Genomic DNA, 20,775 nt, shown 5'->3' on the forward strand with positions numbered 1-20,775 from the left:
GGGCGGTTGCAACTTCAGTAGCTTTTCAGAAGAATATGGCACTCAGTCACATTCTGGGTGCCACATTTTGGCGTAGCAACTCTGTGTTCGCTTCACACTACCTGAGAGATGTGAAAACGACATACGAGAACTGCTGCTCGCTAGGACCATACGTTTCCGCAGATACAATCCTGGGGGCAGGGAGTGACACACATCCTATCCTATAGAAAATGGTTAGGAAGTGTTTTTATGGTTGTTGGGTCGACCACCAGAGGTGGACTTCCCACTCTTTAGCTTTAGTTTTGCTATCCTAACTTAGTTAGGCTTGGTCAGGTGGTTGTTTTTACTTCGTTTGCCCTCATTGTATGGTCAATATGGTCTAGTCACATTGTGGTCACGCCCCCGTTGACAGATCATCTAGAACTCACCAGCTATACAGGTCATTAGCTTGCTGGAAGCGGACTTGGGTGACAGTAATCACGAAGTCAGCTATGCTAACAGGTAAGGAACCAAGGTGTCAATCACCTACATGTATTGTGTTTCCTAAATCCTATTATGTCTGTTCCCACCTCCAATGGTGGTATTCAGCTATATATATATCTGACAGGTAAGTCTCATGAACAAAATGATATTTTAATGATAAAATAAAGTTTGTTCATACTTACCTGGCAGATATATATATTCATAGTGCCCGCCCACCTCCCCTCAGGAGACAGTGGCACTAGAAAATCTGAATAGAAAATGGGAATGGTTCCTGATACCCGCCTCCCAGCGGCGGGAATGGGTACTAACCACCTGATCTCCCACTGTGTGTGTCGTAAGTTTTGAAATTCTGTCGGACTATCAGAGAATACAGCTATATATATATCTGCCAGGTAAGTATGAACAAACTTTATTTTATCATTAAAATATCATGTTTAATTCAAAGTGATAAGACAAGTTCAGAAAATACTTATACACTTTATACACTTTTGTTTCTCCATTCACAAGAAAGTTTCTCATAATTTTTGAATGTAAAGAATAAAAAGCTATTTTAATTAATTTTGTCTGTTTAATTAATGTATTTCCAAAAATAGATTGAATTCTGTGACTTAGCTGAAATTTTTTTTTGATATTTTCCTATTTTAGGTGCCAAGATCACTCTGAGCAAGAATAGTATTACTGCTCTAGATTTCTCAAGTATTGACCTTGTATTTACTGATGATAAAGGGATTGTATCTTTAGTAGGTTTGCCGGTGGGTTCATCTGATCGCTGTCTAATTAAGGATAATGTAGAGATTGATCAAGTTGTTCTTGTTGTTAGTGAACCAAGACCTGTTTTGTCTGGAGTTCCACAGGGCAGTGTTCTTGGTCCACTGTTATTTTTATTGTATATAAATGGTATGTTTGTTGGCCTGGAAAACAAGGTTGTTCTGTATGCTGATGATGCAACACTTGTGGGTGTAGTAAAGTCTCCACTTATGAGAGATGAAGCTACCCTGATCCTCAATCGGGACATGGACCAGATCAGGGAATGGTTTATTTGGTGGGGTACTCCAGCAAAACAACATCACTATTGATTAGCATATCTTGTACAGATTTCTCACCCCTTCCTCCCCTTCAGGCAGATGGAACTTTGCTAAATGAGTCTGAAGCTTTAACTATTCTAGGTGTAACTTTTGACTCACATCTAACTTTTGAGAAACATCTAATGAAGGTTTCACGAAATGCCACACGAAAGTTAGGTATTGTTCGTAGGGCCTCATATATTTATAACAGTGATAAAATCAATGCAACCTGTTTTAGATCTTTGTACTTCCTTTACTGGAATACTGTAGATTGAGTGGTTTGTGTTGGTAGGTTTCTGTTTCCTAGTATAGTAACAGTTATGACTTGGACCATCGATGGATGGTCTCTTGTTTGTCACTTTTCCATAAGTTGTATTTCAACAGAGATCTTTCACATTCACAATTGATCCCTGATCCCCTTTATCTGCTGAGAGCAACCAGATTCACTGAACAGCAGCACCAGTATGCAGTAAATGTGCCTTGCTGTCGAACTTCTGAGTTCCAGAGGTCCTGTATTCCTCACACTGTTGGACTATGGAACAGCCTCCCAGAGGATGTTGTGCAGTTGGAACTTCAGAAGTTCAAACGAAAATGCAATGTATTACTACCCTAATACTTTTCTTCTTGCATTTTAATACATTTTTATATATTTATATTTGTTTATTAAATATTTTCTCTGTTGTAATAAGTGGGATCTCTTCTTTCTGTATTTCACTTTACTTCCTCTTACTTCTTCGTAATGAACACCATATTCTGTGGAAGCTTGAATTTCAAGTTAGTGGCTCCTATGGGCTTGTTCCATATGAACAGGTTTCATCTACTGAATATTAATAATAATAATTAATAATAATGCCAAATCAAAGTCCTTCAAAAGAAGGCATTGTGCTTACCCCATATAAAAAAATGGGAAAAAGCACGTTAAAAAGAATTAATAATAATAATAATAATAATAATAATAATAATAATTAATAATAATAATAATAATAATAATAATAATAATAATAATAATAATAATAATAATAATAATAATAATAATAATAAAAGCTTTTCAAGAAAGGTATACTTGAAATTCCAGGCCAATTGGGACGGTATACACACTGATCTTAATAAGTGGAGTGATTTTTATAGAAATCCGAATTTTATTGAGTATTTAAGTCATTACCTTAAAACTATTATTGAGAGGAGAATTCCTTGTAAAATCTTTAAGTTTCGTCTTAAAGAAAAGCCATAGCTCAATGCTGTATGGAAGTTTGCCTCCCATAAAAAACAAGAAGCTTATCATTTATGGAGAAATAATCAGTCAAACTTTTTATGGCGTAATTTCATTGAGCCTGGAAGTCAAGTTCAGGTTTTCAGTGAGAAAGCTTGTAATGAGGGTATCTAGATGATCTTGATTTCCAGAGGTGATGACCATAAGTGGAAATCTACCTCCAAGTGATCACTCTTTGGAGTTAATTCAAGCATGCCTCCCCTTGTAGGAGCTGATAAATCTGCTGTATATTGCCGTAAACAGAATGCAGAACTTGTAGCTCAAGTCTTTGTGTGTGGTAATTCTTGGTGTTGCCACAGTCATGCTTTCCAGAACCCAAGTTGTCTTCAGGTCTGAAGAAATTAAATTTTTGCTTCAGGGCTTTGACAGTTATGGTGGTATAGGGAAACATTGCTGCATTACTTAAGGGACTAAGTCCATCCTTATGCCCCTCTGAATAAAGGCTGATTTCAGTTACCCCTGTTCCAGCTAAGGTTTTTGAGTTGTTGTCTATGCATCATTGTGAATTTATTGAAGGTAATATATTCCTACCAGCATTACAATTTGGATTTAGTAAAGGCATTGGTACTTGTAGGCACTTGGCGTTATCTACTGTCTTGCAGATTACTCTTAAAGATGCAGATGCACATGTGATTGGTCTGGATTTTACCGAAGCCTTTGACTTTGTGAATCTGAAGCACTTATCTACAGGCTAAGAATAATCTACAGCTAAGAATATTAGGAATAGGTAGATCTTTTATTAATATTTTAAATGAACTTTTAATAGGCATAACCCAAAGGATCTGAGTTAATGGACGGTATAGTAGCTTTAGTAATGTCATTTCAGGTGTTCCTCAAGGTAGTGTTCTTTGACCTTGCTATTTATTATCTATACTAGTGATGTGTGGCAAGTTCTAGAGAACAAACTGATTGCACATGCTGATGGTGCTGCTCTTCTAGCTGTTGTCCCTTCTCCACACCTTAGGTCTGTGGCTGCAGAATCCTTGAGTAGAGATCTGGCACATATTCATGAGTGGAGTAGGCTTTTTAGGGCATGACGCTTAACCATTCTATAACTCACTATGATAGTCGATCCAGAACACAATTGCCTTTACATCCTGATTTATATTCAAATGGTAAGGTTTTGAATGTCAGTGACACTTGAAGAATGTAGGTGTAATTTTTATATAACAAATTGACTTTTGAGAGGCATTTTTGTAACATTGCTTCCTTTGTTGTTAAAAAATTTGATATTTTGTGGAAATGATTTAGAATGTTTCAGGGTGAAGCTGTTATACCTTAAGTGTTTCAACTCTTTTCTTCTTCATTATTTGGAATACTGTTCTGCAGTCTGGTCTGCGGGTGCTGGCTATTATCTCAAACTCATGGATAGCGTTATGTCATCAGTAAAGTTTATTTTGCCAACTTTTAATGTTGACTTGTATTACAAAAACAAACATCCTCTGCACACCTCTTTACCTGACCTGACAGGCTTTTGCTGCAAACAATGTCTTTTTCTAGCATCAGGTTTAGTATTACAGTATTCAGTTTTATTTTGGCTACAGCTGAAATATGGAATAATTTACGTCATATAGTTGTGGAATCTTCTGATAAGCAAAATGTTAGACAAGGTGCACTGGTTTCATTTTCTATTCCATCTCATTTATTTATTTAATCACCTTTTCCTATAACCTGTCTGTCTCTGCAGGCTGATTTTCCTTTATAGCCCTCTTGGGTTTACAGTCTTTTGACTCTGTGTAAGTGTGTTCAGCTGAAGATTTAATGGAAGTAAGTTTCTCTGCTTCAGACAAATGAATAATTAGCCTTGCTAATTTTATTTGTACTTAAAAAGAGCATGCAGAACCAAAAGTATAAAGTGCTAAGTGCTATATAAATGATAAGCACAGATCACAGAGCAGGCCAGGGATTCCAGTAAAAACTCCCTGAATACTTGAAGGTGACTACACTGCCTCAGTTTACAGGCACTCTTTTAGGTCATGCTAAATTAAGTAGATGTGTTATGATATTGCAAAATACAGTAGCTATCACCTATGGATCATGCATAGGTTTAATCCATTTCTATTTAAATGTTTGCTCATATTTGTGTAATGCTTCTTTGCCTACTTTGAAGTTGTAAAGAGTTGGGTGTTTTAATCTAGCTCTTATTTTGAACAGTGAAATGTGTTATAGTATATTTTAATAACTTGAAAAGTGTATTTATAGTTCACCAAGATTTTAACATTTACAGGTAACTGCAGCAGGTAAAGAGAACAAAACATTGGGTATCTTGATAGAAGCTCACAAAGAGACACCAGCCAGTGTTACTATGGATTCTTTAGAGGATTCCAGCATAAATTATCGTTCCTATTTTGCAACTGAGGATTTGATGCACAAATTTGATTCCAATTACTCCAGCTTCGTGAAATTATACAGGTAAGTACCGAGCTATCTATTTTTCTTGTATATTACTGTATCTGATGTTTGTATTTTTTGTGACTCACTTTAATATACAGCACTTGTATCATGTCTTGGTAGGATTAATAGAGAAAAATATCAGTCTGGTGTTAGATAAGGAAGAGGGTGCATAAATTAAGTAATGATGAAATAATTGTGTAGGAAGTTGGAAAGTAAAGGTAAAACACCTTATGTCGAGGTCATGGACCTAGAAAAAGCTTTTGATAGAATTCATCTAGGTTCAGTATGAAGAATGCTGAGGATGTAAGATTTATAAGGTGATTAGTTACAAGTAGTTGACAATTTCATGACACAAACAAAGCAATATGTAGATGAGAGAGTGGTTAGTTGGAAGGAAAAAAGAACTGGACAAAGATGTGTTATGCTTTAATGACTGGTATCTTTAGATAAAGGGCACAATATTTTGGTGTAACAAGAAATTGGGTCGTTAATAGTAGCTGATATTGTACTCCAGTACAGTGGTGATTGGGATAGTGAGTAGGAATGGCACGAAATTAAAGGTAGAATTTTAACTCTTTATAAGAGGTGAAAGAGAAAAGGGAAACTTGTCAAGTGTATGGTTAGGATGTAGTAGTGAAAATTAATATGATAGTGGAAGAATGGAAGTGATAGTTGTTCCTACTGGAATACAGACCATCACCTTTTATACAGGAGTATCAGTGTGAGCTGGATGGGGAATGACTTGTGCATCACGAGAACAAACTGAAAAGCCTTAACTCATTGAGAGCCCGAGAGCTTACTGAGACAATAGATGGAAGCAGACCTTGAGTCTAAATGGGCTGGCACTGCAGTGCTGACCCTATCTTGGTAAAGGCAATCACTGCTGGTGACTGGGCACCTCTGTCCTCTCCTGAGGGGGAGAGTACACAAAAGCAGCCTATCAAGACTTCTTATGCCCAAGGAAAGATAGCAGGGTGTAGATGGAGGTAAATGACAAAGTAGAGGACAAAGATGAAGAAGCAGAGTGTTAACGGCTCTCCTACTCTTCTCTCCATTGTCCTTACTTGCCTCGTACTGCAGGGCTAGTCAAGTCAGGAACAGAAGACTAAGTCACTCCCTTCTTTTTTGGTTTTTACTGAGTCTTGAAGCAAGGAGACAGCAGTGTTTAAATTGGAATGGGGCTTCTGACCCTGACTCCATGGTGGCTTGTACATTCTCTGACTACAGACTCTTCTAGTTCTGTATAGGCTAGGAAATGCCCAAGGGAGCAGAGTTCTGGTCTTCTGTAGCTGAGGGAGGAGCAGCATGGGCCTCCAAGGACTAAATGGTGTTGGGTGGTCCCATTTTTCTTGAAGACCATGCTGGAATGGCAATTAACAGGGTTTATTTCCATCGTAGTAGGTGGAATATCATATGGAGGAGAGTGATTATGGCATCATTCTGGACCTCCGTTTCATTTTCATTGTTGACTTTCAGGTATACTCTAGAAGTACCTCTTGGGCATGTTGCCATAGTCACAGTTAGTGCATGGTGTTTGGAGAAGGCTAATTCCTGGATCTATGGGTCAGGAAGTGTGTTTATCTTCAGTGGATCGTGCAAACTTCTTCCCTGCTGCTTTTACGAGAGAGAGAGAGAGAGAGAGAGAGAGAGAGAGAGAGAGAGAGAGAGAGAGAAAGAGAGAGAGAGAGAGAGAGAGAGAGATAACCTCTCTCACCTGTAGTGCAGATGCAAGGAGCAGAATCATTTTCTTAGCAGTTCTTCAGAACAGCTGGGGGCTTCTGCTCTAGGACTCTGCTTTATACACTGAACAAATTCTGTTTTCTTTCTGCATGTTTGCATATGTCTTGGTCTTGTCAACAGGCATGAGCAGTTTTGGAGAAAAGTACCATTAGAAGTTGTAAAACACCAGTTCCCTGGTCTAGTGGTCGGGTCTCATTTTAGGGAGCACAACTGGGGGTTTAGAGACCAATGTTCAATGTCTCCTTTTTCAAGTTTGTGTAACAAATACATTTTTACTAGTCTTTTGATGGGCATGGCTCTAGTATCCATCAAAGAAATAGGGGACTTCTTACTGTTGTGAAAACTGAAGGATGAGAACCTTTGAGTATCCATTATTCATAGCTCTCAGAAGTACCTTGACTTTACATGAGAAGGAATCATTTACTATTTCATGATGCTGTTTTGGACTGGCGACAGACATTTCCCAGGGAAATTATGTACTTTCTGTCGTTAATGCAGCTTGGGCTCTTTAAAGGGTACTCTCTTATTGCCGTACCCTTAAGTTACAGAGTTGCAGTGCCTATAAGGGCTCTACCCTTTCAAATTTTGATGGATTTCTCATTTTTTTGTTACAGACGAGGGTTTGTGATCAACTAAGTGGAGTCCAAGTTCATCCCTAAGCAGCCGGTAAAGTACTTTAGCTCACTAACACTTGGCAGCAGAGATGAGCTCAAGTAGGTAATGGCACAGTTCCTGTTCTGGCTGGAACAGCCTTCTTGGCCATGGCAGGTTGTTGTAGGTCGCCTGTTACGAGAAGGTGTCTCATATTGCCTGTGTGAAACTTCATGCTCATGTCTGTGTCTGTTACAGCTCTGAAGTACCGATTCAGACTTCTCCATGCTGCTTTACTTTTTAAAATAAGCGTTAAGGATGCTTTCACTGCCTTTGGCAACAGAAACCTTTGTGAAGTTTTCTGTATTCCCCACCTTCAGTATTGCTTTGGATTCGAAAGCATTTGAAGGAAGGGGGCCACACACCTGGAATGAGTTTCATCTTAGGCGTGTGCCTTTATGGCTAACCTCGTCTGCACTGCACCATTCTTGTTGAGTTTGCAGCATGTTTGGTATTGCTGGTTTTCAGAATGGTTGAAAGTCTCTTGGTTTTGGATGAGCAGTTTCAACACTGTTAGGACTGGGATGCAAGTAAAGATGAGCTATGTCCATACTTTCCTTCCTTTAGCCATGCAGCTGCTCGAGGGATGGTTTGCTACTGCCAGGTTGTCTGCATTATACATTTTGCACAGTGGAATGTCATTGTAGTTGAAGTCAACTGTCAGTGTTTGGGCTTAGGGACAGTTTGGTCCTTGCTCTCCTGAGTAAAGAAGTAGTTTCAGGTATTTGAGTTCCCATACTTGATGTTAGAGACTATGAGTACAGAGAACTTCAGCTTTCTGTTTTCATTTTTGGTTTTGGAGAAATGATGGAATTAAGGTCCATCACCTGAAGAACACTTAATTTTGTTCTTTGTTTAATTTTCCCAGCTTCTTCAAGGACAGGTAAACAAAGTGTTTCATTGTTCAGTTTCCCTAAATTTTTCAAGCTGTGATAAACAATGTCTCATTCCTTCATCATTTGGTGCTGGCAATTCCTATTTGGCCCTTGGCCAAGGAGCTTCCTGATCTGCTGTTTCTCTGGTTAAAGCACCATGAAAGTGACCCAGCCCTCTTTCCTTGTCAGCCTGCTGTTCATCTTTGCTGTTGAGCTGTACACTTCCTGCAACATATGCTGGAATTCTCCAGCAGCTACAGAAAGAATGCATTTTCTTGCAGGGTAGCAAGAAATTTAGTGGTGTGCCTTTCAACTTTTTCAGCAAACATGCAACATGGTGAGGAGGATCTTCTATGATTAGTATCATAGAAAGGGAATCTCTCTGTTCAGAGGCTTTACTCAGTAGATTGCAGAACTTACCCTTTTAACTTAGCTAAGTCAGGCCCTTTTTCAGTACTTGATGGAAAGGCTAGTCTTTTTCTGGTTGAGTTAGGCCTCTGCTCTTAGGTGAAGTTGTCTATACTTAAAGTGTTGAGCAATCTCTGTCTCTCAGGAACTTTGGTCCAGAGCAACTTTTGTTCTTAGTGCTTTAAGCATTACAAAAGTATCTTTCAAGACTGTTCTGTTGTTGGACAAAGTCTTTATACTTAGAATGAGAATGTTCTTTCCTGGTTGCAACATATAATTGGGAAGTTTTTTGACTTGCTGCATCGCACTCAGCTTTCAACAGGATGAGGAGCACACTCATTCCATCATTCCTCAGTAGGAATGGTAGCTCATCTCATCTCTTTTGATTAGAGATTGGGAGTTTCCTCAATTTTTTTCCTCTGAATGTAGGTGGATGGCTGGATGAGTTACTGCTTTTCCAGCCTGTGCTTTTCAGTACTGCTTGAAGTTATCCACTCCTGGAGTTTGAGAGTTTCCTTCTTGCATCAGTACCTTCAGCATTGGAAAGAGTTAACTATGAACTCTTTCTTTTGGCTTCATATGATTTCTTCAGACTGTCATCTCCTCTGAGGGAGGTGTTGGTTCTCTTTCCATGGGAGGGTTCTAAAAGTCAAGGATGTAAGTCTGTTCCTCAGCCTCAGTGTTCAGTTGAAATTTTTGAGTTTCCAGGTAATGAGGATGAGTTCTGGCATATCAGACTCCCTGGTCCTCATTCTACCTGAGGGAAGTCGCTCACAAGTCCCAGATGCTTTTTCTCTGGGGCCTGTGATGGTTGTCCAGCATGTTGTTTAGTCACTTGAGCTCCATTTTGGACAAGGTCGGTTCCTGGATTCCATTTCATCCTTATTGTTTCTTACAAGAGCAGCATCTGGGCCAAAGTACATGCTGGTGTTAGCAGGGTACAGGTGATTGCACTTTAGGCACCCTCTCCCAATTGATGCATGGGAGGTGTCTCCTTCATCCTCTCTCTTATAACAGTTCAATCCAGCACCCAGTTCTGGGTTTTACCTGGACCAAACTGCCTTCTAACATAAAGTCTCCTGTAGGTGTAATGGTTCTCCAAATGGTTCTTACTTGAGTAACCCCTTCTCACCTTAGAAGGGGCACTTAGGCCCAGGGTCTTACTCTGGCTAACTATTTTGCCAGACCAGGTGGGATTCAAGAATCATGACCTCCCTTGCTTCCAAGGCAGCTGGTGTCATGTCGGTTCTCTGGTGATTCTCAACTCCAGTAAGTTGAAAGTGGAATGATCTCTACTCTAAGGAGTAAGTTTTCTATATAAAAGGCAATGGTTTGTATTTTCCTAGAAGCAAATAACAAATTTTGAATAACAGCTTGTATTTTTCTTGTGTATACAGACCAGAACCTTTTATATTTAGTCCCATCTCAGCTGCCCCTTTTGGTCTTTGCTGCCAAAGGCAAAGCGAGTGTGATGGTCAGTGAGTGAGGGATATGCCCCCACTCACCCCTTATCTCCACCTTTTAACCACCTGGTTACCTACCTTGTTACCAATTTTGGACCAGTTTCCAGCTTGTGCTGAAATATACATATATAAAAGGCTTTGGCATGTATACCTAAGAAAACTTTAAATTGTTATTAAAACTTTTTATACTTGGGGGTAAATGTAAAGGATGACAAAGGTCCACAGGGGTAAATGTAAAGGATGACAAAGGTCCACAGTCCCTTATCCAAAACTTTTTGGGGTAGCTGTGTTTTGGTTTTCAGATGTTTTCAGATTTTGCAACTAAAGTTTGCTCCATAAATAAATTAGCACATTTTATTTCCAATGAAAATGTTTTGTAAAACTAAAAAATACACTGCATCAAAAGAACCGTAATTACTGTACATACTTGTGTATTCTCCGATCTCTGGTATGCAACCTCAAATTTTGTTGCCAAAACATGATTTGATTGCATGTAGTATGTAACATGCAAGTTACTTTTTTGGTAGATTGTACTAGGATATGCTTAATGTTTTATTTCGGTAAATTAAAGCAGGTTAGATTTTGTATGCTTTTCTCGTCTTGGTAGGTTACAATGGTAATGCATATATCTAAGTTAGTTTTTGACCAGCTAAAGTTCAGTAGGCTATTTGCAACTGTCATATATTCAGCCAGGCTTACCGAACTTGTGGCTTGTCTAATAATTCATTACTATTTCTTATAATTAACATTCAAAACTGGCACAAATAACAACAAGTACTAGTGTAAACTAGCGAATTGAGAAACAAGTGTTTGCCATCATCATTTGCTGTAACTATCGCAAGTTTGTTAAAAGCTGCATTACAGTTGTGGAGTTGTTAAAGCTGGTTAATTCTCAATGATGACTTCTATAAATAAAAATAAAATACATTTTTATTCATCCCTCATGCATTGGAGAAGGTCCTAAGGAAATATACTTTTAAATTTAAACTGCAGGTTGTAGCTGTGAATGAAAAAATCAGACAGCAAGCAGGTTAGGATACAAAACATTTTGTAACAGGCAAAAGCAACTCCGAAACTTGATAAATCACACGTTGACTTTATTTACAATTTACTCTATTTATAAATAAAGTAATCTGCAACTGATAGCATTGAGGATACCTTTAGTTCTCAGTCAGCTGAGGTTTTGAGGATGTAAAGATAACCAGAATGCAAATGCTGCATGATTGTAATGTTCATAGTCTGTACTACATTAGTAATATGATACTGTCATAATATATGCAATATACTATAATGGGATATAGTAACCAAAACAAGTTTTTATTATTTTAATTATAGCCCTGCTGTTTGACTTTTGCAAATGGACACTCCCTTCATAAAAATTTGGTTCTTAGCGCTTTCAGTTTTTAGAATTATGGATAAGAGGTTGTAAACCTGTACTAGTAGGATTTTAGAACAGATAAGTCATAGAATAGGTAAAACAAGGAAAGTATCTAGGTCTTTTCTTAAGATTAGGAATGTCAGTGGAAGCTAAGGTGGGAATGTGTGCAGGAATTGTTGAACCAGATTTTTTTTTTTTTTTACAGTGGATGCTGAATATAAATGAAAAAGTTTAAAGCTCTCACAAGAATTGTGCATGTAGTTAATATGGCTTAGGAAGAACTGGAAGGGTGAGAAGTGTAGGTATGAAGTGGTGAAAAGGTTAGCTAGGTAAAGAAATTGATCAGAGTATTTTGTGATGCTTTGGCTGTGGTAAAGAGAAAGAAGAAAGAGTTTTTGGAGGAAGAATGTGTCAGAGGTTTTTGTTTTTTTTTACAATGATACCTGCATTCTTGGCACAGTTTTTTTCAGAGTTTGTTATAGTTATCATAAGCACTTCTGACAAAGGTGTTATTTGCTGGTCTTCTGATGGTAGCCTTTGTTTTGCCTTTCTAATCAAAGGAACAGTAATTCTTATCACCCAATCCATTAATAAATATAAAATAAGAATAACTGAAATCTGGACATGCCTTAACGTTTGTTCCACAACTTGGTTGTTAAGCTCTTACCACCATAAACCATTATCTCACCAGAAGCCGCTTAAGTGTCAGATGCCTGAACGTTTTTTTAATCTTTCAGCTGCCATCTTTCCAATAACATTCTATAATTTTACATTAACCTAATCTACTTTTGCACTAATTAGATGTTCCTTCCTTTTATCACCTACATCTCCAGAATAATTACCCCATCAATTCATGACTTCATTCTCCCCAGACAGTCTCTCTCCATGTGCATACTGTATTCCAGGATTTGTTTGTTTATTTATTTTTGTCTCTTCATTCATTCTCATCCAGTCTAGTGTCTTTTTCTCCCCCTTAGTTTTGATTAAATTTGGCTACCCTATGTGTCTTTTTCATATACTTGTACATGATAGCTCATCTCGCTGTACTGTACTGGTTAACTTTTAACACTCATTTTCCCCTAATTAAACTTCTGAATTCTTTGTCTTATATCCACTCCTGTTATTCTCGTTTCATGTGGTCTGTTATTCTTATTTCATGTGGTTTGATACAGTCATGCTCTGATTTCAGTTGACCATGTCCTTGAATTTTTCATACTCCATTTATACTTCTTCCACTTTGTGTTTGTAACTTTATTTGGATATTGTTTATTTAGACTTAAAGTATTTGTTTTTTGTGCAGTATTTCATAGTTTTATTTTTATTGTAATTATTCAAATATGTTTTTATGATTTCAGCATTGGACGTAGTGTTAAGAGTCGACAGATATTGGCTTTGGAAATTGATACTCAGCGCATGCAGAACAAGGTGACACGCTCTTCTGTTGCTGTAATTGGAGGGCTTGGTGTCAGTGACAGAGCTGGCAAAGAACTTGCATTGGAGTTAGCCAGGTAATTTATATATTTCATCTTCACTGCTGCGCTGAATAATCCTGATGTGTTCTGACGCTTGGTCTTCAAGATCTAAATTTCATAATCAATCAGTAGCTTTGTGAATTAACAGGAGAGGTTTTAAATAAAACAAATATACACAATAATAACTAATTTTGTGGATACAGAGATTGTTGACAGTAAGCTAGGTACACAAAAAGTGATGTTCTTCCCTGCCTGGAACCTAAGGTCCACTCAGCCATATTGATCACCATCACTTACTTTTGTCTCAGGAATGAAATATATCCAGGATTTGCCAAGGTCACGAAAGTTGGGTAATTTAAATTTTGGCTTTTTAAATGAAACAAAATACAGTAATGAAATTACATCAGATAAAAACAAAATTTTTTCAGTTGCTAATAATATTATCTTACTAATTCATTAAACATTATAAGCTTTGTATATAATCAAGATTATTTTGCTTTACTTCAAAACTCCAGTTTAGGGTTTTATTAGCCTTTTGATTATTATTATTAAAAAATTTAATGCATAACTTTTTCCTAGGTACTTGCTATCTCGATATGGCCATGATGCAACTGTAGACAAAATTTTACAAAATGCTGTCATTCATATTGTGCCAACCCTCAATCCAGATAATATTGCAGAAGTTCCAAAATCTAGTGAGAAAGTCCCAGGATGCAAAACAGAAATCAATAGTAAGAATAAAAATGGTGTGGAAATAGATGAAAACTTTGTCATAAATGGTAAGTACTTTTTATGTTTGAAAAGATATTAAACTTTATTATGCTAGTAATCTTATTGTTAGCTTATGTCTAAAAATATGTCAGGAGTTTTAACGTACAGTAAAAATTAATGGATGTGCCAGCATGTAATGCATTTTTTCCCTCTCCTATAAAAAATGGAAGAAATTTCTGTCCTAGAAAGTGAAGGTCAAGCAGTAAATTTAACCTAAAGGCCATGAGCAGGTGGTTTTGTGGACAGTTAGTAAATCTTGCCTTCATACATAAACACAACCTACAACAAATGCTGCAAAATAAATTACTTCTCAACTTGGAATCTTGTTCCCATTATATAAATGATTAAATATAATCAAATAGAAAATAAAATCAAATGCAATAAGTTCTGTCTATGTAAGAACATTTTTTAGCAGTTCTTGTTATTAGTAACTACTGTACTTTTTAGTTGTCAGTAACTGATGTCCAAAGTAACTGTCCACATTGGTCATCTTGTCAATTTACAATTTTATAATCATATGAGGTTTTTATATATTACTTCAGTAGTAAAGTAACCAGACTGCTATTTGGGTCCCTATGTTTTAAAATATTCTGATACATCCCTTTGGATCCATAATCTTCCTATTCACCAACATCAAAAGTATAGTCGTTAGCTGGAAAAATTTTATAATTTAAGGCAAACTTCAGGTGTTGTTGGTTTCATATCTGTTATGTGTATGGTAATTTTCTTCAAATATGTTTGGCTTCCTCAAATACAACAGATTTGCTGCAGTACAATGGGACTGTCAGACTGAATAAACTTGATTTCATATCTGGCTCACCCATGTGAGACCCATGGGCCAGTGGCACAGTTTAGCTACATTGGTGTGGTACTGGAAACAAGGAGCCATTGCTTGCTGGCATGCCCAGCTTTCTCTTGTTAGCAAGTTTGCTTATTATTTTTACTAAATAGTTTAACCAGACCTGCTTCCATGTTTAAGGGAACTAGGGTGAGAGTCTGTATACCTTAAGATTCTGTTCTAGCCATTGTACACACTCGTCACTTACTCCTGAGTCAGATTTGAAAGCAAAGGGGTATATATCAAAGGGTTTATAAGCCTTGTCTCATGACGCTAAAAGTGCAGAAGATAATTTACATCTTGTAATGCTTTTCGTGAACATCTTCTGAGAAGAGTAAACTTAAGCTTAAGTCATGATATAGAAGAGGAACTACCAGGGAGAAGTACTGCAAGCTACCTACTCTTACAAGGCATAAACAAGATTCATTGACAACTAGCAGATAAGAATTTGTCCATGCTGTAAACAAAGAGAATGCAAGCAAAGTAGTGGTTAGAACTAATTTAACTTATTCAAAAGAATGAGTTAAATTAGGGCAAGGATTGGAAAATTGCCACACTGCCTCTTCAGATGATAACTCTCCCCTTGGCAATGACAAGATTTGTAATTGTTTGAATGTTGGGTACATATTTAGGTAAACATCTAAACAATTTTTTTGTGTACCTCCCTAATAGAAGAAACTCTCTGGAACACAAAAAAGACTACTGGTATACAGTATATAAAATCAAAGCAGCTGATGAAATCAGTTGCTCTCAGTGTGGTATATTTATATTGCAATATTTTGTCTTTGTTGGTCAGTTTCTCTTTATGCTATTTTTATCCTTGTACTTTGTTAAATTGCACCTAAATACACATGGTGTAATGACCCTTTCAAAACCCATCATCCTTAACATTTCAGAGTCCTTTTCCTATATATAAGCAATTGAGTTTTAGTTTCACAACTGTTTACCGTATTGTGAACAGTTGACTGTTCATTAAATTCAAACCTATTATGATACTGTACTGTATCTTCAAATGATTGCAAAGGATGTATACAGGAACACAGAAAATAAAATGCTTGTACCCATAAAAAAAACTGTAGATTAATCTTATGGAAAACGGAAAAAATATTTAATGCCATCTAAGCATAGTAAACATATGACGTGTACTATAACTCCTTAAACAATTTTAGAGGAAAAAGTGCCTTTGCAAATAACACCCACAGCAGAATATTCTAATATGGTTCACTCAGTTTTTTTTTTTTTTACTTTGTGATACTTCTGTTTAGAAAGCAGATGCACTTAAATACTGCTGTTATAGCAAAATTTTTATCATGGGGTGTATACAGTATGATGAAACTAGCCATCCTTTATTTCATGTACATGAAATAATGATAAGCTTCTTTAACATTGAGATTGCCCGTATGTGGAAATATCTCTCCCAACACTGTTAACTTGTTCATGAGGTTTATATAATGAAACTAGCCATGCTTTACTTCATGTGCATGAAATGAGAATAAGCTTCATTAACATTGAGAGTGCCCCTTTGTTTGTGGAAATATCTCTCCTAATGCTGCTAACTCATTCATGAGGTTTATGTGAAGAAACTAGCCTTACTTAATTTCATGTACATGAAATGAGAATAAGCTTCATCAACATTGAGATTGCCCCCTGTGTGTGGAAATATCTCTCCCAACACTGCAACCTTGTTCATGAGGTTTATATGAAGAAACTAGCTGTACAGGCAGTCCCTGGTTAATGGCGATCCGGTTTTACGGCGCTTGTCTAGCGACGAAAATTCGCAATTTTCGGTGCCGAAAATCACCGATTTCCGCTTATCAGCGCTGATAATTGAGTATTGGCGCTGATACATACCTAACAGAGGCGCCAATAACCGAAAATCGGCGCGTTTTGGTGCCGATAAGCCCCGAAAATCGCCGAAAAAGCACTGGAAATCGCCGATTTTCGGTTAGTGGCAATTTTTGGTTATCATCACACTCCCAGAGCAGAACCCTCGCCGATAACCAAGGACTGCCTGTACTTTATTTCGTGTGCATGAAATGAGAATAAGCTTCATTAACATTGAGACTGCCCTGTGTTTGTGGAAATATCTCTCCCAACACTGCTAACTTGTTCATTAGGTTTATATGAAGAAACTAGTCATACTATATTTCGTGTGCTTGAAATGAGACTAAGTGTCAGTAACATTGAGATTGCCCCTGTGTTTATTTTCACAAACACTGTTAACTTGTTCATGAGGGATGTATGGTGAAACTGGCAATACTTTATTTCGTGTGCTTATAATATTTTCCTCCACCTGCTATAACTGCTCAGTACAAAGCTTGGTTATCAGATAAGTGGTGTGTTTTTGTGTGTGTGGATTTTTTCTTATTTTAAGACTTTTGGGGTTGATTGAAGAGTGGTTAATTTTGCCGAAGATATTTACAAATAACTGCCGCCAGGCTCAGATAAGAACATTTTGAATTTTGGGTGGAATTTTCTTTTTCAGTGAAAGAAAAAAGTACCAGTGTTCAGCCTGAAGTAGCTGCAGTGCAGAAATGGATGATGGAGCACAAGTTTACATTAGCATTAATATTAAGAGGTGGAGCAGAAGGCGTAGCTGTGCCTTTTTCTTATATGCGTCACGGTACTTTCCTCACTCCAGATTCTGAGGTTAGTTTCAAAGCAAGTGGTTGAGTTATTCATTAATAAATTTAATTGTAAAATTTATGTGTATAATTACTATAATGCAGAGCAGAGAGAAGAATTGCCTCTTTAAAGTTTGTGGCTACATGTGTATTGTGAATAAATGTCATTAATTGTAATGGAACAGAAAATTAGAAATTTCAAAAGGAGAATTGAAAGGAGCAAGAAATTATGACATTTGTTAAACGATATATTACATCACACATATACAGTATAGCATTTATAACTTCAAATGCCAGTTGAATGGAATTTGTGATAACAAAAGTTAAATGCAAAGAACTAGAGAATGTGTGTTGTTTTTGTGAGAGTAGCTTTGTAACAACAGATGTGAATACAAAGAGAAATAGAGGAACTTAGTGATTACAGATAGGAGAGAGAGAGAGAGAGAGAGAGAGAGAGAGAGAGAGAGAGAGAGAGAGAGAGAGAGAGAGAGAGAGAGAGAGAGAGGGGGGGAACTTAGTGATTACAGATGGGAGTGTAGAGAGAGAGAGAGAGAAAATCTATGGTAACAGAAGTTAAAGCCAGAGGATGTGTGTCGTTTGTGTGTGTGTGTATGAGTAGTTTTGTAACAACAGATACTTAATACAAAGAGAAAGAGAGGAACATAGTGACAGCAGGTGTTGATGAGGAGAGAGAGAATGTTGTTTGTGTGTGTGAGTTATTTTGTAAATATATTTATACAGAGAGAGAGAGAGAGAGAGAGAGAGAGAGAGAGAGAGAGAGAGAGAGAGAGAGAGAGAGAGAGAGAGAGAGAGAGAGAGAGAGAGAGAGAGAGAGAGAGAGAGATCACTTTGTAACAACAAATGATGAATGCAAGATGACTGAGAGGAACAGTGTTACATCAGATGTACAGTGCAAAGAGAGGTTTTGTTTGTAGATGCTGAATACAAACAAAGCAGCTATGTGACAACAGATGCTGAATGCAAAGCAAGCAGATTTTAAACAGATGTAGAATGCTACGAGACAGAGAAAATGAGATTAAAATTATATGATACCACATATTGAAAATAAGAAGAGAATAGATTTGTGAGACCATGTATTGTATATAAAGAAAGAAGTTTACTAAATATAGAGGAAAAGCACCTTAGTGACAATTGATGCTAAATGTATAATGATAGCAGTTTAAGGCTGAAGGTACAAGAACCATTGTTTACCGTGTGACAGCTGAACTTACATATGAGATCTCAAATCAGCTAATTTAATTGATGATATAGATCAGACTAATATTTCATGACTTACAACTAGAAAGTTATAATTTGACACTAAAATCATCAAAATTGGTGATGGTTATTTTTGCTATGTAAAAGTCTGTGGCTGAATTACCAGTTAACTTTTACTCTACTCGACCCTGGCCCACACAACTTCCACTTTGGTTATTACTCCCCTAGTCCACTTTGGTTATTACTCCCCAAGTCTGTAGTGTGTTCATTTCTAAGCAGCACAGTTTGTGCCAGATATAATGAAAGTTGAATTATGTGATAACAATGCTTGTCTGTGAGGTTTTAGAAGTCATTTGAAATTTTTTTTTATTTCATAGTCTTTGCAGACATCATGATTTGGTAGGTGTTTCCTACCTCAGTTTTGTTTTCAGACTTTGTTCACCAGAAATGTAAATTTAAGTACCAAATATACTCGCGTATCATGCGGCTTTTGAAGACCTAATTTTGAAGCTAATTTTAAGGGGGTTGCATCCTTCACGAGATGTGAAATAAGCATATGTAATATTCACATATTAGTATCGTATTATACTGTAATACACAAACATAAGGAATATGCATATTTTCCATGGATCTTTTAAAAAGTTGTGCTTTACTTCACTGTATCCAATAATATTGTATGTATTTTCTTAATACAGTACTATTGTATTACAAAATGCATACATAGCGATCAATGTTTTGGTTTGGAAATCAGCTGAGGGTGATTACGAGGTAAGTTTATTTCCCCGTACTTAACTCAATTCAGAGTGATTTTCTTAATTCTAGTTAGTGTAAATGAATCTCTAGATACTCTATTTATATAGGACAAGGTTATTTTTCGTTAGACAAAGTTTTTTAAGTCGAAATATGACTTAAATAAGTCTCATTGTGAACCATATTGTTATTTTTTTCGTTAATAGATGGCGTTGGGGATGTTTTTTGCATAGAAAAATCAACAGATTCTGTTCACTATTTTCGCTTGATTTCATCATAATACGAGCTTTATGTATATGTCTTTTATCGGTGTGAAAAAACAGAAAAATGTGTTTTTTCATGCCCAGTAGTTTTGATCAAAATACTTTTCTCTCCAATTTTGTTTACGGTTGAGTTTGATGGCATATTGAAGTTTTTGGGAGTTTCCTCTATGTTGCCGATGCACAATAATTTATAGTCATTAGCAGCTTGAACATTGTTTCCTCAGCTTCAGCTACAACTTGCATCATAAATTTAGCAGTACATTTCCTTGCTGATCTTCTCTCCATAGCAAATAAGGGTATAATGTAAAAATATATCAGTCCCATTCTACTTAACATCATTTATAACATAACTATGGTAAGTTTTTACTATCGTACGATTGTTGAAATGCAAGCAGAACAGCTGTTGTTATCCGATTTGGTTGTTCATAGCAAAACAGCTGTTTCTTGTTCGGTTGTTTATGGCTGTACGCGTTTATGCAACGAGTATAATGTTATTAACGATATTGTTATCATTCTCTTTTACTTTTTTAACTTATTTAACTAGAAGATGGGGTAGATAAAGAAGAGGGAGGAAAAGAGGTTAGTTTATTGTAATTTGGTCTCTCAAAAAAGGAACTCACATGATACATTAGGTACATGATAAAAATCATTTTTAAGGGTGAAAATTGGGGGGGTTGCATGATACGTGAGATCGTGCGTTACATGAGTATATACAGTACAAGCAAAGTTTGTTTATTTTTATTTACCCAAGTTAAAAATACATGGTCATTTGATAGTCACATAGCTTATGATTTTTTTTTTTTTTTTTTTGCTATTATTTGCCTAAAATTTCTTAAGTGTTGTTTATAATAGAAATTTGAAGTGAAATATTTCCTTGAAAAGCTTGAGTATAAAGAGTTAACAGAGGAAGGCCATCTTTTTTTTTTGTATCTTTGCTTAAATAATCATTGGCTGGTATGTTTGTCTACTTTTTAACTTAGTTGACCTGTGGTTGTTAAACTATTTACTATTTTAATTTTGTAAATCTGCTGTGCTACATAATTTAAAGGCACACCTATCAGTGAAATGGGCAAACATCTGAGGCTTCAGCACGTGCATATCTTCATGTGTTTTCCTTGATTACTTGACTCCACA

At 36.6% G+C, this 20,775-nt stretch overlaps 1 protein-coding gene across 1 annotated transcript in view; it reads left to right on the forward strand.

Annotated features, from left to right (window-relative positions):
* Nucleotides 1-20,775, forward strand: part of LOC136854673 (carboxypeptidase D-like) — a 226,835-nt gene that overhangs the window by 176,823 nt on the left and 29,237 nt on the right. Inside the window, exons 22-25 of the mRNA XM_067131272.1 lie at nucleotides 5,024-5,208; nucleotides 13,061-13,213; nucleotides 13,757-13,956; nucleotides 17,272-17,435. Coding sequence (XP_066987373.1) covers nucleotides 5,024-5,208; nucleotides 13,061-13,213; nucleotides 13,757-13,956; nucleotides 17,272-17,435 — 702 coding nt within the window. The remainder of the gene's footprint in view (nucleotides 1-5,023; nucleotides 5,209-13,060; nucleotides 13,214-13,756; nucleotides 13,957-17,271; nucleotides 17,436-20,775) is intronic.

This window comes from Macrobrachium rosenbergii, chromosome 29 (assembly GCF_040412425.1).
Source record: "Macrobrachium rosenbergii isolate ZJJX-2024 chromosome 29, ASM4041242v1, whole genome shotgun sequence".
NCBI lineage: Eukaryota > Metazoa > Arthropoda > Malacostraca > Decapoda > Palaemonidae > Macrobrachium > Macrobrachium rosenbergii.